Source organism: Leptidea sinapis, chromosome 5, assembly GCF_905404315.1.
Source record: "Leptidea sinapis chromosome 5, ilLepSina1.1, whole genome shotgun sequence".
NCBI classification, from domain to species: domain Eukaryota; kingdom Metazoa; phylum Arthropoda; class Insecta; order Lepidoptera; family Pieridae; genus Leptidea; species Leptidea sinapis.
The window spans coordinates 5,306,358-5,328,140 of NC_066269.1; the positions used below are offsets into that span (position 1 = coordinate 5,306,358).

General features: G+C 34.2%; 2 protein-coding genes across 2 annotated transcripts in view; one reads left to right on the forward strand and one right to left on the reverse strand.

Moving 5' to 3' along the window:
* Positions 1 to 3,652, reverse strand: part of LOC126964511 (protein crumbs-like) — a 55,567-nt gene extending 51,915 nt beyond the window's left edge. Inside the window, exon 1 of the mRNA XM_050807680.1 lies at positions 3,424 to 3,652. Coding sequence (XP_050663637.1) covers positions 3,424 to 3,478 — 55 coding nt within the window. The 5' untranslated portion in view covers positions 3,479 to 3,652. The remainder of the gene's footprint in view (positions 1 to 3,423) is intronic.
* Positions 3,653 to 15,965: 12,313 nt separating this feature from the next.
* LOC126964525 (ubiquitin carboxyl-terminal hydrolase MINDY-3 homolog) lies at positions 15,966 to 18,599 on the forward strand. The gene is made up of 2 exons (XM_050807701.1): positions 15,966 to 16,147; positions 16,279 to 18,599. Coding segments are annotated over exons 1-2 (1,383 nt in total). The 5' UTR covers positions 15,966 to 16,146; the 3' UTR covers positions 17,661 to 18,599.
* Positions 18,600 to 21,783: the final 3,184 nt, after the last annotated feature.

The following is a 21,783-nucleotide window of genomic DNA, read 5'->3' on the forward strand; positions in this document are numbered from 1 at the left end:
TATGTAACAGGATTATTGGTAATTCGACGTATTATTATGTTATTACAATTCCCGCTGGGGGAGGTGGTCTTTAATAAGGCTAAATTACAAATGTCATATATCTTAATAATTGTTACTTACAATTAATTAAAAAAAAAAATATTTTTTAAGTGATATCCCTAACTTTTAGGATTAATTAAATTAAATTTACAGCAAGAATTTATGAACGATGCGCGACGCGAACCCGCGACCTCTCTGGTTCCGTCCTTAGTGACTTATCGTTCGCAAATCTTGGTAAGAGTTGAAAAAGACTGTTATTGGTTCTAAATTTTATTTTAAATTTGTATTTTTGTTTTACTTACATTGGGTCAATACGTAATTTAAATACCTTTTAATTAATTTTGTGGATTTTCTTAAGAACAACCTTAAGTTTAGTTCAAACACGAATTTCTTCCGGCTTCTTGTGTGATAATTTTATTTCTGTTTCTTTGAAATAAATTTCGTGTTTTTATACATCGTTCGAAAGCTAAGAAAACAGTTATGTTTTTAAAATAATCTAAAAGCCAAGTTCCATAACACTTTTTTTGTTCTACCAATATGTTGAATTATCAAAATCCATGTAGGTATCTCTCAGTTACTGAATGACCTCACAAACGGAGACTGCCTCTATTAATACAAGTAAGGATAGCTCTTGAATGTCCTCGTAAAGCCTATTCAGAAACAAGGAAGAATTCAAATTCAAATATTTATATTCAAAATACGATTTAAAATCACTTATTTAGCGTCAAAAACTACCACCCAATCAAAAGAGACTGCCTCAGACCTGAGAAGAATGGGCGCAAGAAACTCAGCTGGCTTTTTTTTTTAAATATAAAATAAAGATTACAATGTGATATCATAAAATAAACATTTATAATTAAAGAGCCTGAGGGTGTTTTTATCGCTTTATTGCCAGTCCATGGTGTCATTAAGAAAATTGTTTATGCTATAATAACCTTTCCCACACAAACGTTTTTTAACAATTCTTTTAAATTTCGTAACACATTTGTTTTGTACATTTTCTGGGATCATATTGTAGAAGCATAATAACATAACAACTAAGAATGTCAAGGTTCTTTTACAGTTGTAAGTAGCTAATGAATTCTCTAACTCTCATTAATGTTCTATGAAAACACATACTGTGAAAACTGTGTGTTCTGTGTTCTAGAAACTGATAATAATAAAGTTAATACCAGGAACAAACATAATCTAGTTATGCCTACTACTTGATTTTGCAGACAAACTGTCCAAACAGTTTTGCGGGACTATGTTAGCTTTTAAGATTCTTTCTGTAAATGATTAATAGTATAAATAAATAAAAATATGTTAAGTCGAGTTAGGTTAACCTTTGTTGGGCGATGATTTTTGATGGTCTTTCAAGTATTGATAACCAAATGACATCCTTAAATAATAACGAATTAAGGACATAAGACTGATTGCCAAAGAGTCTCCTTAGTCTGGCTCATATTAGATTATATAGAAGTTTTCAAAATGTGTGAAAAATTAACAGTTTTACTTTTGCTGTCATGTTCAATAGAAGTTTTTCTTATTAACCCCCAAATGCTTTCAGTATACTGGCCTTGGTAACATCTCTCAAATTCCATTATACCTTGATGCAAGTGTACCCCTTGTACTTCTCAATATGCTCCCATACTTTCAATTTATCCAAATGAGAATGTTACATATGCATCTTTAGAGATATTCTACATCTGATCATCGAAAAATTCGTAATCATGTCAGTGATGGCCTACAAAGATTGCAGTTTTAATTTTTGCTTCACTTTTGAAAAAACTCTTCGAATCATGATTTGCCTTTACTAACAATTTAATATACTTTGGCGGAATTAACATAGTGTTAGCTTCCCATTCAACATTGTATTTATCTACTTCATACATAGTATGTATGTACACCAATGTTTTATCGGCAGTGAGCAGCATTATTTCTACTATCCCACAAGGAAAAATAACAGGAGTGTTTAGTATATCCATCTTGCATTCCAGTCATAAAACACACCATTTTGAAGTCTAATAACCTTAACCTTTGGTTTTCATATATTTATTTGTTGTTAACAGCATTTTAATACTGTCAGAATTTGAAGGCATTCATTGGGCACGTAAATCAGAAATGGTCAAACCGCTATAAGTTCTTAAAAAGCAAATATTTTCAATTTGTAATCACATTTTTTTTTATATTTGTAGGTATTTTAGTAATCAGAATATATGAAGTAAAAATGGTATTTTTGTTGACCTGTGTTATCAATGATTTAAAAAGATAAAAGGTATAAAAATGCAAGTATTTAGAATAGCTATTTCATATCATAACAATAAAAGCACTTACTTATATGGGAAGAAATAACATTCTGAGAGAGAATCAATGGCAGATAAAATTCTCCCGGTATTCTTTTTTGTGCTCTTTTTACAAAAATGCAATGAGCATCAAAACAAGATAAGTATAATCAGCAAACAACAATATATCATGGCTATCTACCATAAAAGGCAAGTTGTTATACCTAGTCTTACATGTTTAGTCGAAGAATATTTGCAATTTATGTCAAATAGCTGCATTCTTTCTTTGTTGTACAATTTTATATCTCCTGAAGTTCCTTGTCGAACTTCCATTAAATGTCTCAAAACTGTGTCTAAAAACACCAACATAAATTACTAAGACAGCACACAAAATTTCATACCAATATTTTTTTAGGTTCTGATATTGTTTGTGTTCATCAAAGTAAGAGTATCATTTAATTACTATTGACAACAGTGTGTCGATCAAATTATTCATATAACACCACTAACTAGCATATTGAGCCATAAAACCCATGTTGGGTCGCCTGAAGCTCAGAAGCAATAGATTTTTTTTTTTTATGGAATAGGAGGACAAACAAGCGTACGGGTCACCTGGTATTAAGTGATCACCACCGCCCACACTCTCCTGCAACACCAGAGGAATCACAAGAGTGTTGCCGGCCTTTAAGGAAGGTGTACGCGCTTTTCTTGAAGGTACCCATGTCGTATCGTCCCTTTGTATAGTATGTTGCCTTCATCAAATCAACTGCTTCATATATAATGCTAAATTAAAGATTCTTAGTGCTAAACTTATGAAAGAAGGAAGAGACATAGTCAACAATGTTTTTTGAACTAAGCTACATCATAACTAATGCATGTGACCAATGACTCATAAAGATAATAAGCATCAAGTTTCACATTAGTGGACATCAGTCATCAGGTCATGTCAGACTAGTTACCAATGTATTATAATATTACTTATCATATTGTAATACATATTATTTTGTGTATTTACAAAAGCAAACATTTTACCATCAAACTATACACTGAGCTTCGTTACAAATTATAATTATATGTTAGCTAAAACAAATTTTATTTTAGAAAAAGTGAATGCACAAACCTGTAGCGAGATTTAACGCAACGCGACGCCTCGAAACGTAAAGATCCAACTTCATTATGTCGAAACAATCAACAAAAATTTTACCCAATCATATCTATTTAAGACACAAAACTAACACATATTGAGATAGACTCTAAAGAAAACAAGACAATGTTTTCAACTAAATAACACAACAACGAAAGTAAACGACACGAAAAAAAAATTAAAAGAAAAGACACAACAACCTACATCAAATTCTCATGTTTTACTGAAGTATAAATTTGAAAGTCTGAATCTGAAACTGCTGACAAGTGACAGCTGAACTAAGAAATCGATTCTCTTAAATTTTATATTGGTTCGGGATGCAAGTCGAAGCGAAACTTGAACGCGAAGAGTGCTATTGCGTATCTCAGTTGCCAGCCAGACAGGTAACAGACAATGAAGATCCTAGAAGCTATTTAGAAATTCTATTCTATTACATCCAATTGCTCTGAGACAAGAAGTTACGATAAGTTGAGCTGTACAGCAGTGTCTCGACTTTTCAAACCTTCGCGAAACGCAATGCACTGAAAAGAGACAGGCATATCTCATCTTTAAACAATAACTCATAAACTAATTAGATGTGTTGTTCAGTCATAATTTTGTTATCGTTTCGATGAACATCATAGTATACAGTAAATATAACTGCTTCAAATCAAATAGATTATTTTACCCAATAAAACGTATGTTCGTAAAACTCTGTGAGCAATAAAAAAGCGGCCACGTCCGAGTCGGACTCGCCCATGAAATCCTTCGTGGGCGAGTCCGTAGCAGCAAGAAACATAATATAAAAGTTATATAGAAAGGAAAACGATATTAAATAATTTAAATGGAAAAGGCAAAAAATCTTTGCTCAAAATTATACAGTGCAAATGAGATCTCATCATTTACACGTATTAAAAAAAAAACTACTTACTAGATCTAGATCAAACCAATTTTCGGTAGAAGTTTGCATGGTTATATAATTCATATATTTTTTCGTTTTATCATTCTCTTATTTGAGAAGTTACACATTTTACCACTTTGAAAGCGTCTCTCGCGCCCAAACTATTCCGTTTAGAAAAAAAATGATATTGATGATTAGAAAACTCAATATCATTTTTTTACTTCTTATAGGACAGACAGACAGACATGACGAATCTATAAACATTCTGTCTGTCTGTGATTAAAAAGGAACCCTTATGGGTTTCGTTTTTTGCCATTTGTCTACGGAACCCTAAAAAATTGTCATGTCCTTCTTATGTGAGAAAAATATGTTTTTTCTAAAGATTACATTTTTTTTTGAGTAGGTTACCGGTGGATGTAAAATTTAAATATGTCTGGGTGACGGCTCTATCGAGAAAAACTTGGAAGCCTTCAAAGCATTCTCGCCTTAACTCAAAGCATTTTGTTTCAAATTGTTTACTTTTAGTTTTATTACAGTTTAGTTTAGTTATTATTTCACCAGACAGTCTCATCAAAATTAGAATCGAACCGGAGATTACCCGGAATAAACAAACAGACAGTCAAAATTATTGTTTTTATGTTATTTTGATTGTAAGGTAAGTTTTAAGAGTTACCACCTTAAACACAATGTTTCTTGCAAATAAAATTTCATTTCATTTCCAATGAAACGACTGCGACAGGATAACGTATTTAATGTCCAGTACAAGATACGGCGCGCACAACTATGCTCATCGGGTACGGGCTTACTGAAATGTAACCACAAGACATATGGCGCAATGCCCTTAAATGATATTGTTTTTTTTTTATTTATTTGTAAACTACTAGTTCAACTGTCCTTAATTTAAATGTTTACCTTAACATAAATTACTCTGACAGTCAGGCAGCATTGTTGGTCTAAGACGCAGACTTGGCGTTGTCAAAACTAGTCAAAACTGCATTTACGAAACCTAAAAATGATTTAAATACATTAGGTAAGAAGAACAGAGTGATTCTCAGATGGGTCATGCTGGAATCATAGGCAATAATATAGCCGATGAGCTTACAAGAGCTGGAGGTAAAGCAATCCAATGTGGTCCGGAACCTATTTGTGGACTGTTCGCTGTTCGTCACACCCTGAGAAATTAATGTTAACAAGAAGCACTTAAACTGTGGAGCAACTGAACAGGCTCTAATCATGCTAAAACACTAATAAAGGCATTCAAAAATACAAACGCGAATTAAGCCCTGAGCAGGAAAATCCTAAGCATACTCACCAGGACACCAACTGGGCACTGTCGCCTAAACAGACACTTCAGTGTGGTCGGAATCAAAAGTTAAAAGGATCGAGCGGTTCGTAAATACAACAGGGCTTGACGACGAGCTATAAATATGTTATTAGTTCAATTCTGGACGCGTAACTCTCTAATAAACTTGAATATTTATGGCATTGCACTAAAAATGATGGCGGCAAATGCTGTCTCGCTCTAACATATATTCGAATCTTTTGTTTGTTTTGGTTTGAGTGTCATGTGACATGTCATTCATTCGAAATAAATTGACTGTTAACAATTTTTGTTACGAATTTTCGTTTTCTTTTACTATATTCGAGTTTTATACGGGGTAATGTGGTTAATTATTTTTAGAATAAATGTGTAAGACTTTCTAAAATATATCATGTAATATAAAATCGTGTAAAATATGTGGTTTAAAATCTGGCTGGTCAGATGGGAGTAAGAGTTTTTGCCCTGTGCTGCCCCGGGGCGTAAAAAGAATAGGGTAGTCCCAGGTCCAAGGGTAGTAGGCCTAGTGCCGCTATGTTTCGCATAGGTTAGTGTCGAGGACCGGTGGCCATTCCCCCCCGTCCTTCCCCCCCCAGAAGAAAATATGAGAGCGGTATTTAAAGAGAAATTACCCCAGGAGGGTACCGGCTCTTGTAGAGCCGGAGAATCCCTCCCCGAGCATTCGCGCTCGGGCTGCCCCTCGTATTCTGGGGAGGGCATAGTACCGCGTATGTCACAGGACAAACAGGGTAGCAACACCACGGCACCCCGCTCCACGCTTAATATGGACTTTTCTAACATCCGGGGAATTCACTCCAACTTAAACGCCGTCCACCACCACCTTGAGACGGCGCAGCCGGCCTTGTGTTACCTTACGGAGACGCAGATATCTCGACCTAGCGATACGTCATATTTAACGTACCCCGGGTACAAAATTGAGCATAATTTCATCCCTCATGCCGGGGTATGTGTGTACGTTAGGGAGGATATCTGCTGTCGCCATCTCGGCAATTTTGAGGGCAGGGGCCTGTCTACTCTCTGGCTCCGCGTAGATTTAGAGGACCGCGTCCGCATCTATACGTGTGTCTACAGGTCCCATAGTGGTAACGCAGAAACGGATCACCTCATGGGCTGCGTTCAAGCGGCATTTGATGACGTGCTTGCTCAGATCCCCTCCGCTGAAATCGTAGTCGTGGGTGATTTCAACGGGCACAATGCCGAATGGCTTGGATCACGTACCACAGACTACGCAGGGCGATCTGTGCATAATTTTGCATTGGCGTATGGTCTGTCCCAATTGGTTGATTTGCCGACGCGGCTCCCGGATGTGGATAGCCACATGCCGTCCTTATTAGATCTTCTGCTGACTATACATCCCGATGGTTACCATGTCTCTGTCGACGCCCCTCTCGGAACGTCCGACCATTGCCTGGTCAGGAGTGTAGTGCCTATCCGACGCCAACGTCGCAGATCACCAGCGAACCGCCGCGTTTGGCACTACAAGTCAGCAGATTGGGATAGGATGCGTTCCTTTTTTGCATCCTACCCTTGGGGCAGGGTTTGTTTCCCTTCGGATTATCCTAGTGCCTGCGTTTGCCTGTGCCTGTGTTTCCGGGACGATACGACATGGGTACCTTCAAGAAAAGCGCGTACACCTTCCTTAAAGGCCGGCAACGCTCTTGTGATTCCTCTGGTGTTGCAGGAGAGTGTGGGCGGCGGTGATCACTTAACACCAGGTACGCTGGTTTGTCCTCCTATTCCATAAAAAAAAAGGTAAGCATTTTATGAACAAATTATAAGATAATAAGGAATGCTCAAAGTGATTAAAAGTGATAGAGTATTGATTTAATTTATCTGGACAAAAAATTATAACATTATAATCTATCTGTAGTGTGTGTCACTTTTTTATCGATTGTCGATATTTTATTTTAAATTATTATCAAATTTATTTTTATTTATTTCGTTTTTATGGTACCTATATTTTTATTAATAAGCTTATTGATCTTAAAATCCTTTTTATTATATTATATTGTGGTTATGATGCGAAAACAAAATATTTAAAGCCTAACAATTAGGGTCAACTACTTAACTTCTGTTAATGTGTTCTGTTATAATTTCAGATTCAGGACCCACGCCTACGACTTTATTGCAACAACTGAAAAACGAATACCAAAGACTGTCTAAGCTGAAACTACAACGCAAAACAAAACTATTAATAAAATATTAATTATGTTAATTGTTTTTTTCTTTGAGATAACTAAAACGTATCCCTTAGTTTAAACTTGTAAGGCTTTGCTTAGGTCCATATTAAAATAAACAAAAGAGAACCTTAAAATTATACTATTTTATATTAATTTATATATATAAATATAATTATTTATATAATTAGTTAATTATCGATAAAAATTATGAATTGATTTCAACCCTTTATATTTATTATATTGGCAGCTCTGATATTACGTCATTAGTTGATTATGTTGGTATCAAGATTTAGTACAATACAATACAAGCCACATTTCTCATTATTTTGTATGGCACTCCCGTCTCTTGAACGTAGTGTTTAAATTATCTTTGGTTAGTAGGATTCATTATGACTAGCCAAAGACCAGTTAAATAAATAAATCAATGACGTTCTATACATATTATAGGCAATGCACCTCATGCAAAATCAAAGCCGAAAGGCACATGCCATGAATGACACCATAATAACCTTAGACTGCTGTATGTACATTGCTGCGTTTACTCCAGTTGTTTAAAATTTTATTGGTCAATAGGCAGCAATGTAAACACTATTTCAGTTTCAGCTGCGTATTTAGAATTTAGAAACCCATTTGGACAGTGACATCAGTGGAGTAGCAGTTAGCTATTTTTATTAAATACAGACCAAAACGTGGGTGCTATAAGTTTTAAGTTCGTCAGTCTGTCCCATTTTCCGATCAAGATCTGTTCAGTCGGAGGTTTTTTACGTTTTTAATAAAAAATAATACTCACATTATAAAGGGGAAAGTTTTATTTTATTTTGTTTAATTAAATTCTGTTACATGCGACTTAGTTACTAAACAAAATTGTAGTACTAAATAATTATCACATGCACCTCGTAATAAGGCATAGCAATGAACGACAGAGGGGCAGACATTCAAATATATTTTTCCTCTATCTAGAGGAAAAATGTTACTATTCTATTAATGAATATCTATTCATTAATAGAATAGTAACATTTTTTCAAAAGTAACTTTTTCAAAGAGCTTATGAATTTTTTTATATTGGTTTCGGCTTTAAGTGTTCTGGTAACTTATTATAAATTTTAACTGACATTGGGTAGGGACCAGAACTGTGTAATGTTAATTTATATTTAGTTTGCATAAGATTATTTTTATAGCGAGGTGTGTTGTGCCGGGGCATGTCTATGGTTTTAGTGTATAGATTTGGGCGTTTTCTTACAAACTTACATATTTCGAATATATATGTGCACTGCTGCAATATTTAGTTTTTGAAAATGAGGTTTGCAGCTTTCTCTTTGTTTAATATTTGCAAGCACACGAATACATTTTTTCTGTAAAATAAAGAGTTCGTGTGCATCTACACTGTTGCCCCACAGTATGACGCCGTAGTTTAGCCACGCTTGTGCGTAGGCGTAGTAGGCTGTCACTGCCGTTTTTAAATTTGTAGATTTCTTTAGTTCTCTTAAAGTATATATAAATTGTGATAATTTTAATTTGTATTTCTGAATATTTGATTTAAAATTCACAATGTGGTTTAAGACATTTATTGTTCCTCAAAGGAATTTCCATTTAAATGGAACTTACAGGCTATTTTATAAAAAGTCGGTAACAAAATTGCATCTTAAAGCGTACAGTAAATATAAAGTAATTAAAATAGGTTAATTAGGTGAGTATAGCTTATATACATTTCTAATTTCTAATACAAATATTTAATAAAAATTATAATACAAATATTTAATAATAATTATAATTATAGGTAGATTTAAAACACCATCGGATCAAAATCATACCGACACGGGCCGGTCGACGTCAATAGTCGACGCGAGTCACGGTTGAGTCACAACTCACTACACAAGATTACGTAGATTCATCGATAACATGTTAGTAGATGTGACAACAGAAAATATTATTTCTGTTTAATGGGTTAACAATTAATTTCAAGATATTTATCTTTATGTTTCAGTTTTATTGCTTAATTAAAAACGCACATTAGAACCTAGATTTATACTCAGCAGAGAGAAAATTTTTAACACATTCTAATTTTGTTGTATTATATGTATAGTTTATGTCTAGTTCATTTTTTGCCTCGGTCTTAATTGCATTAATTTCGTTTTCCTGAAATTGATCTCTAAATTATGATCGCTTAGCCAATCCTTTACCTTATTTATAATTGTTTCCATTTTTTCATTAAGTTTGTTACTATTTATAGAAGGGAACACAACGGATGAATCGTCTGCAAACATAACACAATGTACATCAATACCTTTCGGAAGGTCATTGATGTAAATAAGAAAGAGGACACATCCGAGTACGGACCCCTGAGAAATTGAGTCCTGCACCTGCTGGACCCTCGAGGATCTGACGAGTGATATAGTTTTAGAGCTTTCATCTAGATGATCTATTTCGACGTACTGTGAACGATTGCGTAGAAAGGAAGCAAACCACTTATGAGCTACACCGCAGATACCAATGTCTGTTTATTTAAAAGAATTTCGTATTTAATTGTCTCATATGCTTTTTTCATGTCAAATAAAATCCCGATTGCGTATTTTTGATTATTTAATATGTTCAATACTTCATTTATATATTTATACGTTGCCAGAGTTGTCGAGCGGTTTTTTCTAAAGCCATGTTTTGGCGTCATCGAAAATATTAGATGTTTGGCAAAAGGAATATAATCTACACTAAAAACAATTAAAATAATTGCGTATTTTTATACAATCTAATTAATAGATCTTATTCTAGTAACATAGAACATGGAAGCACCAGCTTTCAAATAAAAAAATAATTATCAAAATCAGTTCCAGTCGAAAGTAACAAACATGGAAAAAAACACCGACGAATTGAGAACCTTCACCTTTTTTGAAGTCGGTTAAAAAGAGCGACTCTATTGTTTTCATTTCTGACTGTGTCCTTTCAGCTGTCTCATTCTGACAAACGGGTCTTGTCTGGGGACTTGTCAATAATTAATATCATATTAAATGTAAAAATATTCGTTTTATTAAATTACTTAAGCTTTTTGCATATCAATCTTATATAAATAAAAAAATAAAATACGTTAAGAAAAACCGACTTCATAAACTGAAAAGTATCAAATAACTAAAAATTTAATTTAATCAAACGAATATTTTTACATTTAATATGGTATTAATCAATGATATTTAAAAGTATAGATAGGTTACCTAGACAACATTCCGTGTTTGTAAATGATACACAAACGCACACATGAATAATTTAACATTGCAATAGCACACTACATTAGGATTACACGTCAAAGAAGGATAGTAAATGCAATTATCGCAAGTGAAAAAGAGATAAGTCTCATTTGCTAATTGCTTCGTATTTGCATAGCAAAAACACAGAATCATTCACCAAAAGTGATTGTTTACCGTACACCGTGATTTATGCCTAAAATACGATTAATTCATGAGTTCATGTAATAAAAGTTAAAAAGTAGTAAAACTACATTTAAATTAGGTAAATTAAGTGTTATTGATTTAAAAAAAAGGTAATTTTGATTATAATATATAGCCATATTAATGATATAAATTATTTGTACATAAAATATACAGACATATCAAAACAAAACAGAAATAACAGTAAGTCAAAAATAGTAAGGCTTAACAGTAAGGGTTCCATTTTTACAATTTTACTAACGACGGCTCCCAAAAAGTTTTAAGTTTACAATTATTGTTTCTTGTATATTATATTATTTATGAATGTATTTTTGTAGAAGGTTTATTACAATAAGATAATGGGAGAAACAGAAAATGATCCATTGATTCTTCTGCAGTTAGCAAGGGATATACCGAAAGGGCAGTGTTACTGAAAAAACTCCTACGCAAGCAGATAGCACTTACTGTCTACATCCGCTACCTACCCTCAAACTTGTTTTTGTAGTTTGATAGTTCAGCTATACGCACTTGTTTATTAAAAAATATTAAATTTCGTATTACATTCACTGCAACAACGCCTTTTTTACATCATTTCCTAAATTGTCCTAAAATATACTACCTCGATCATCCCAGCACGGCAGCAGACACGGTAGTTGCGGTATATTCGGAGTATTATCGTATCGTTACAAATGTGTCGTTGTCGATTTTGCGAGTAGACCTCCTTGTACGTTACATACATTCCAAGATTAAGTACAAATAAAATATCAAATAGCCTGCTATTACTAATCTCATTCTATACCACCTTTGTTAGAAGACTTTGAAAGCCAGAACTTATTATAATCATCATAATATTATTTAAGAAAGACACTCACTAACTAACAAGCAAACTCAAGTTCCGCAATCAAGCGGTTACGAACGCTACGTATTCTGCCTACGATTTCACTTCTGGTTGATTAATCTATGACACATACTATTTGTCCTTGTCGGGCTGCAGTTGACATCATATTCTCTATCTTGCTCGAACCACCATATTAATAATTCGAGATTTATTTGTAAATACGAAATAAAATCGTGATAAAATACAAATACGACGTTCTTTTATATAATTTCGTATGGTATCAGCTTATATATATCTTGCAAACATAGTTTTTACATTTTCTTAACACACAGGTTGGCATTTTAGATTATTATTCTCACGCTACGATAACGTTCCGCTTAGCTCGCTGCTATTAGTCGACTAAATGAAATTACGGCAATTGTCTAAATTTGTCTGCAACATTTTGCGCGCGCTAGTGCGATATCTACCTCTTTATTATATATAATATCATTGGTATTAATTATTGACAAGTCCCCAGACAAGAATCCGTCAGAAATACGCAATATTCAGAATGAAAAAACATCATATCAAATAACTAAAAATTTAATTTAATACACCTCATATGCAAACCTTTACCTTTAATATTAATAAAATAAGTACTATTAATTATATGTGCTACCTATTGATGCTGTTTTTTGAGCAGCCAGCGAACGAATCTGGCTAGCAGAGGAATTATGACGTCATCACGCTTTCTTTTGCCCCGTAAAGTTTTGGTGTAGTAAATGCGCATTTTGATCTTAATTTTTACCTAATTGAATTTCTTAAGCTGTAGCTGTCAGCCGCATTTTTTGAGGCAGCATTCAAATGGGTGTATTAAAGTATTCTAGTTCATTAATACAAACTTATTATGACTGCCTCAAAAGCTTATCCTTTCAAGAGGTGTACTCTGTTGATAACCCAAATTTGGCATACAATATTTTTTTAGACTTGATATTACTATTCTATAATTTATGTTTCCCTATTGTAAAAATAAAAATATCCTCTACAAAACGACATAGATGGCTTTCCAGGGGTATAAGAACTTGCTCTAAAATTAAAAGGAAGCTTTTGTGGACGTCAAGATTAACTAAATGTAAATCAGATATAATTAAATTAAAGGCTTATTCCAAAAGATTAAAATCAATTATAAAACTTACACAGAGGTCTCAAAATAACTATATCATAAAAAATTCCTCTAATAAAACAAAAGCCACTTGGAATATAATAAACGGTACTTTGAACAATATCTCTAGAGATGACATAGATGCTATTAGAATTGGATCAATAATTGTCACTGATCCTCAAATGATAGCGCAGGCATTCAACGATTTCTTTATAGATGAAATTAACAACGATTGCAAAAAAAGTGGTTATAATGATAACCCCAAATACATCACTAGACACCATCAACCTAACTCACTTTTTTTTAACCCAACATGCTCCTATGACATTCTGGATGCAATAAAGTCATTAAAAAACACAAATAGTAACGGATACGATGGTATAAATACAACAGTAATAAAATATGTCGCTACCATAATAGCTCCAGTATTAAGTTACATTATGAATCAGTGTATCGAATATGGAATATACCCAGATAAAATGAAACTTACGATAATAAAACCTATTTTTAAAAAAGAAGACAAACTGGATATGCAATTTTATAGGCCTATCGCCTTGATTCCAATCTTATCAAAAGTTTTTGAAAAAATTATACACAAAAACCTGTATTCGTACTTTGAAACATTTAATATTTTGACTAAGGAGCAAGTAGGCTTTAGGAAAAATAAGTCTATCAATGAAGCAATTTATAACTTTTTGGAAACGGTAATGACTAGTTTAGAAAATAAAAAACGAGTGACAGCAATATTTATGGACATGACCAGAGCTTTTGACTATGTCGACCATTTAATACTGACCAATAAATTAGAAAGGTATGGCATTAGAAACAATGCTCTTAATTTAATTAAATCATATTTATCTGGTAGACAACAATCAACAGAAATAACTAAAATAAATGTTATAACTAAAACCAAAATGAAATATTTATCAGTCCCCCGGAAAACAACATTTGGTGTGCCCCAAGGCAGTATTCTAGGACCACTGCTTTTTCTTATTTATATAAATGACCTTCCTCAAACTATTAAGGATCCAATGGTCCTATTTGTAGACGATAGTACTGCCATATTTATTGACAACAATCCATTAACATATGAAAATTACATAAACAATTCGCTTAACGAACTAATAGAGTGGTTAAATTATAATAATCTAAAAATCAATCTAAATAAAACATGCATGACGAAATTTGCTTACAAAAACACACAATCTTATGGATTAAATATAAATTATGACGGTAAAGCAATTAATGAAGAGAAGTCCACAAAATTCTTGGGCATTTGTCTTGACCACAATCTGTCATGGAGAACACACATTGATTATGTCATTAAAAAACTAAATAGGTTCTCATTTGCTCTACATATGCTGAAGAAAGTAGTTGATATGACTGCGGTGTTAGCAGCATATCATGCGTATGTAGACAGCACTCTAAGATATGGGATACTATTCTGGGGTAATGCTCCAGGGATTTATGAAGTATTCAAAGCTCAAAAGAAATGTATCAGATCTGTCTGCTCACTGAAAGCAACCGAATCATGTAAACCTCACTTTATTAAATTAATATTCTTAGAATGCCATCAATATATATTTATGAAGTAGCAGTTATGGTAAAGAATAATATCAATAAATATGAAACGCTAATTTCGAAACGAAACGACAACAAATTACGAACTTTGAAGTCCAGAACAGAGTTGTATCGAAACAGCATCTTTTGCATGGGACCAACAATTTACAACAAATTACCTGACAATATTAAGCGCGAAAATATATTCTACTTTAAAAAGTCTCTCAAATCTTACTTAATAAAAAAAGCATACTACTCATTAAAAGATTTTCTTGACGATAAAATAGTAAATAATAAAAATTGACTTCGACTGAACTCAATATCATTGTATAACATTATATTATAAATTAAACTTAATAAGCCTGTGAAATAATAAATATTGTATGATTGATGTTAATCTAAGTTTGCTTGGGATGTATATCTTTTTTTAGTATAGTACAATATATTATAATTGTTACAGAAATTAAAACGTGAACTATATATTTCTCTATAAGTTTGCATGCCTTGTGGGTTAGGATAAGAGCACTTATTAATAATAAGCCAACAACATATTATTACCTTATCTTGCAAATAAAGATGATTTGATTTGATTTGAAACTGTTGTTGGAGTAAATTGTCAAATTAAAAATATTTGGGATTAAACTATAGGTATTGCTTATAAAACGTTAGGCACTCGAGTGGACTTTTGACTGATCACGTGATCAAAGTACTGCGAGTACCTTACCTCGAAAACGCCAGTGCTCATTACTATGACTATTGATATTAAACTGTATATGGCGGCAATTTATGACGTCATATATTTCCCTAGTTTACTGCGGCAGTATACTGGCAGTCCATTACGGAACGAATTTTTCTACAGTGATAGCACTGTGCAGTGCTCGCAGTGCATATCGGAACGTACCCTAAGTACTAGAGGCTTACCCCGTTATTCATAATGCTCCGCTAACTTTAAACAGCCGCTAAGGAGTGTTTTTTCCCATCTAACTTAGGTCAATAGAAGAAGACAGAGTGAGAATTAGCAATGCTTTAAGCAGACTATTATGAATAAGGGGGTTAGAATATTATAGTGTTAGTGGGTACTAGATTGTAGACCAAGAGTGTAGACTGTAGAGCTGTACGCCATTGTAGACCACAGAGTACCACTTTTTGTTATACTATAAAATTGAAGACTTTTTATAAAAAATGGCAGCCTCTATGTCATAAGCTTTTCTTTTATAATGAAAAGTTATTATTAGGTTTTAAAAACGATTTATCATGTGCTTTTATTTAAAACAAATTTTAAATCGTTTTTTTATTAGGACAAATATTCGTACATGTTGTTGATTAATATGATAATTGCAGTTTTAGTAAGTAGAACTACGTGGTTACTCATTTTACAATTATACCATAATCGGTTTGATTAGATATTAATTAGACCTTTCAAGAAATAAAAAAGCAGCCTTTTTACTGTATCGCTTAACTATATTTGTATTTTCAGTGGGCATAGTCTTGGATCAGATGTTTCGAAGAGCACAGGAAGAGCAAACGGGTAGCTCGAGTATAGCGTTACAAATTGATAATATGAGCGCTGGCACAGCGTCATTAGAACGTGGATTGGTGAGCACAAGAAGGTTGCTCTGGGGTGACAATGTTAAAGAAGATGTGTTCCGTAGATGGGCGCAGGGCTTCCAGTTCAGTGATGACGAGCCTAGCGCGTTGATACAGCAAGAAGGAGGCCCATGCGCTGCCATCGCACCCGTTCAAGGCTTTTTACTGAAGATATTACTGTCAGAGACCCCAGGGCACAGTTTACATGATTTAACCTCTGAGAAATGTAACTCTCTGCTAGTAAGAGCGGCATGTATGATACTAAGCCAGTGTCTGGCTGCCAAATACAATGTGGCGGTGTACCGAAAGAGTGATCCTGATGCAGAAACAAGTACAAGTGTTGATGCCAGTGTGGAGGAACAGTCTTGTGATGCTATTGAACATTTCCACCAAAGAGTTGAGGTTCATTCCTTTCAGACCTTGTCTGAAGTGGAGTCATTTTACACAAGGAACATTCGCATTTTAAAGGATAAATATGGTGTGCTACTATTGTTATATAGTGTTATTCTTAGCAAGGGAGTGGAAACTGTTGAAGCAGAGTTGTCGGAGCTGTCAGATCCCTTGATTCATTCAACATATGGCTATGGATCACAGGGTCTTATCAATTTAATGCTGACAGGTAGAGCAGTTGCACATGTGTGGGACCATGACCAGGTTGTGGGAGGCTTAAGGCTTAGAGGCATTGAGAGACAGAATGATATTGGTTTCCTTACTATAATGGAGCATATGCAATATTGTACAGTAGGATCATATTATAAAAATCCCAAACATCCAGTGTGGGTTCTAGCCTCTGAGACACATTTGACAGTGTTGTTCTCCACCGAGAGACGCCTGGCAGCTCCAGAAACAGTTGGGGAATCTGCTGAAAGAATATTCAGATCTTTTGATCCTGAAGGCAATAATTTTATTCCATCAGAAGCTCTGCAAGATGTGTTGTGTGCAGCTGACCTGGTCAGTGAACCTGAGTATGTGGAATTAATGAGGAAAAAACTTGATGCAGAGAACTTAGGTATAATTTTATTGAACGCATTCATGGATGAATTTTTCCCAGGGTGTGAACGTGGTGCTCCTGACACTTTTACACTTCATCATTACAATGGGCTTCCCCGCAGTAACCCTGGGGGACAGGTTGTGTACCGTACGGGTCGAGCTGCCCTACTGGAGTGTCCCATGAGAGCAGCCACAACTGATCCCATGTTGACTTGTCTACAGACTAAATGGCCTAGCATTGATGTGGTGTGGGATGATGGACACACTCCTTCCCTAAATTAGCACAAGAGGTTCAGAACTTAAAAGTGACAAAGTGAGAAGTCATACAATTAACAATTTGTTGCTGAATATTCCATTACTTTATTGTATTATTTTATTTTTTGTATAGAAAAGAAAGAATACAAGGGTCCTTGGTAAAGTTGGTTGTAGGCAGCTATTTTTCATAAATTTGGGTTTGCAGTGATTCTCAACTTGGAACTTTAAGTAGTATTTTATAAATATGTGATTGATGTGTCGATGTACTTTATTGTTTGATTTAGTTTATGTTTATTACATTATACCAAACAGGTATTTTATTCAAGACATCTTTATTTATTCGAGGAATGGAGCTAAAATATTATTTACTATATAGTGTATTTGGGATTATTTTTATTTGTGTTTTTGGACCTATCTTGGCATAGACTGGGTCATTTCTGATAATTATTATTTCCTATCCTGTTTTGCTTCATTCCTGGAATATTGTATCCTCCATTTCATGTAAACATAATATATTTGCCTCATGATCAAGATTAACTCAATATTTATCGATTTGTTAACTTTTAATTACAATAAGAAATTAAAATCTTGGATTGAAATGAATAATTATAGGTTAATTAACATTTAACTGTTACGAAATATGAATTGCTTTTGTACATCATTTAATTTTGTCTTTATGTTAATGTCTCTAAAGATAGGGCACATTGTTATTCACATGTTGACTAATTGACATCTGAATGAACGGCTGTCTAGCCTATATATGAAGTGTGCAGTTCCACAATATGACAGTAAACCATTCAATAAACCTAGTGATAAGTAGATAACACTGTGAATATAACATTAGTTCGGACTTGTACAAGCTGTACATCAGATTCATGTAAAATAGCTGTGTGTTTGTCATGTAATATATATTGTAAAACATGTTCTGTTATATAAATTAGTAGAACACGCTTTTTTTATTATTAACCAGATTGTTTTAATGTTTCGTAATGATATTCTTCATTATAGTGCATATCGTTTGGTAACGAAGTTATAGCATATTATACTTGATAGTGATTTTAGATGTATGGCACATTACTTTTTCTATGGGTAGCCCAACAGATGAGTATATGGGTCACATGATGGGAAGTTATCACCTCCTTCCACACCCTTTATATATAACAAGTGCTCTGAAACGAAGATAATATTTTTATGTGCATGTTTGTGCATCCGAAATAATATTCTATCAATGTATTATGAGTCAATAATATAATGACCCGTTGAATTTATCTTTCAGTTTGGGACTGAATTCACTGAATGGCCAAACATGAACTCTGTTCTGAGTCTTTATTCTGCTATGGAAATTAATTTTATTGGTGTGAAATGAACTGACAAATTAAAATTATTAATTTTGTGTTAAAAAAATATGTAACACATTGCAAACAGAATTAGGCGCTGGATTATTATTACCCTTACAGACTCTGTACGAAGTAGACGAATCTACAAGCCTCTCGAATAGAATGACGTATTGCAATGCTATCTGTAAAAATTGTTTATATTTACAATCCTTGGGCTAGTTTTTGTTTCGAAGTGTTTTCGTTTACTTTGATTAGTGATTGGGCTATTTACACACTTAGATCTAGAATCTAGTGTAGAAAGGTAGAAAAAACGGTATAGTTAGACAGTAGAATACTAACTCATCATCATCATTTCAGCCGAAAGACGTCCACTGCTGGACAAAGGCCTTTTTGGTACCATGCTGACGGCAAATGCAATGTCAGGCCTTGTTCCAACCATTAAATCGGCAAGCGACCCAACTACTTGTCTGTAGTTATTCAGAATGAACTCATCATTCTCGTTTAGTGACACTACTTCTTCCTTGACTATAGGTGTAGTCACAGGCTTGCAGTTCTGCATTCCAAACCTGTTCAAGACTTTCTTAACATATGATGATAGGTGTATTACTACTTTATCACCTTCTCTGGTTATATATTCCAAGGAAATAGGAAGAAATTTTAATTCTGCCCTTCAGTTCTTCAAGAGACTCGTCAACCAGTTCTTGATCTGTTCCAGCTACAAGCCAATCATCTACATAGAGAACCACACTGTTTCCGTTGGTCTTTCTCTCTTACAAATATACAGGTTTTAAAACCAACTTTGAAGAAATTTAGAATTGTTTAGTTCCAATATCTGGGCGACTACTTTAGCCCATACAGACTTTTCTTCAATAAACAAACCCTTCCTGAACTATCATTATAGCCATCAGGTTGCTTTAAGAAAATTTCTTCTTCCGAAAGTGATCTATACAAAAAAAGCTGTTGATACATCAAACTGATACATCTGCTTGCTGCTATGCTGATTACAGAACGACTGGTCATTTTCGCAACAGGAGTGAAAGTTTGATCATAGTCTTCTTTCTTTTTGCGGAAACACTTAGCAACCTTTGTTTTTGTCTACTGATCCATCAGCATTCAGCTTAACAGGAAAAACCCATTTACATGGAATAGCCTTTCTATTTTTCTAAAACCTATGTTTAATTTTCCTTCAGGGAGTCTATTTCACTATCTATAGCTTTCTTCCAAAGCTCCCTTTCATTGCAGGATACTGCATCTTTGTAACATTTCGGTTCAAAAAATCCATTTGTGATCATGACATAATCATTGAACCTGGTTGGACGATTGATTAATGATCGACCTCGCAGTATTACTCACTCTATCACTCTGTGCATTGATCAATTGTTCAAGATTATGTTCAACCAACTGTTCAAAATAACTATTGTCATTTCTATTCTCTCCCCTTGGTTCAATTGGTTCTTCATGAGAAGACACCGCATCTTCAAAGTTGTCTTCCTCGATAGCATGAGTATTACTCTCCAATTGAATTTCTAGATCATTATGGTCTGTTACTTCATTGTTAATTGGAGCGGTTGTCACTTCCTCGTTGCATTCCTTTTGTACTAGAATAGGAACTTCCACTTCTGTGATATCCTCATCTGGCTCTTGGAATTTCGTTTCTGATGGCTTTTCGTCAAAAATTATGTCTCTTGATGTGACAATGTAATTTGAGTCTTTGTTCCGTAGTCTGTTGTCGTATCCAATTACCGCGCATCTTTTAGCTTTCCAATGCAATTTATGCCTTTTCTGGTTAGGAACATGTGCATAACACACAGAGCCGATAATTCTCAGGTGTTTTATTCTCGGTTTCTTCCTAAACCACAACTCAAACGGAGTCTTGTATTTCACGCAAGAAGTAGGTGTTCTGTTTAAAACGTAAACTGCTGTCTGTACCAACTCCGTCTACAAATATTGAGGTAACTCTTCATGCGCATGCATCATTGCTCTAGCTGACTCTACGATCGTACGGTTTTCTCGTTCACTACACCCATTTTGATCGGGCGTATATGGCATTATTAGCCTTCGGAGTATTCCGTATTTTGAAAGTTCTTTACGGACTAGTTCATTATCGAATTCACCACCATTAACACTAAGGAATTCCTGTGATTCGGTGAGAATTTGCCTCAGCTTTTCAGGTACTTCAGATTAAGCTTTCATAAAGTAGACATAACGAAAGCGGGTGAATTCATCTTTGAAAAGCATACAATTTCGGACATTCGAGATTGAAGGCGGAAAAGGACCACAAACATCCGAATGTATTCTTTCTCCAGGCATTTTAGCTTTTTCTCTAGTGCCAAACTTCTGTCTGTGTGCTTTTCCGAAAATAAATCCTTCACAAAATATACCATTATCCTTTGCCTTAATATTGAGCTCTCTTCCTATAAAAACTTTTACAAGTCTTTTATCCTGATGGCCCATACGTTTAGGTAAGCTGCAGGGTATCTACATTATATAATTATAGTGTAGGTGTACCTACCTACCCGTGGTATTACAATGTCACTAATACCATGCCGTTAAATTTTAAGAAATGAAGTCGATTGACAATCTACCGTTTTAATATATAATAACACGGCTTTGACAATGTGCGGTCTGCGACACAAAGCATAATATATTTACTCTAATAGCCTAAAGACATGGTTGGATTTGATACGGCTGGACCATCGGACGCGGTCTGATAGCGGACGATATTCGATGGTATGTCGTATGTCGTCATAGTACACTAATATAAACACAGTATAATACAAAAACAATAACATTCACATGGTAAGTGATGCCTC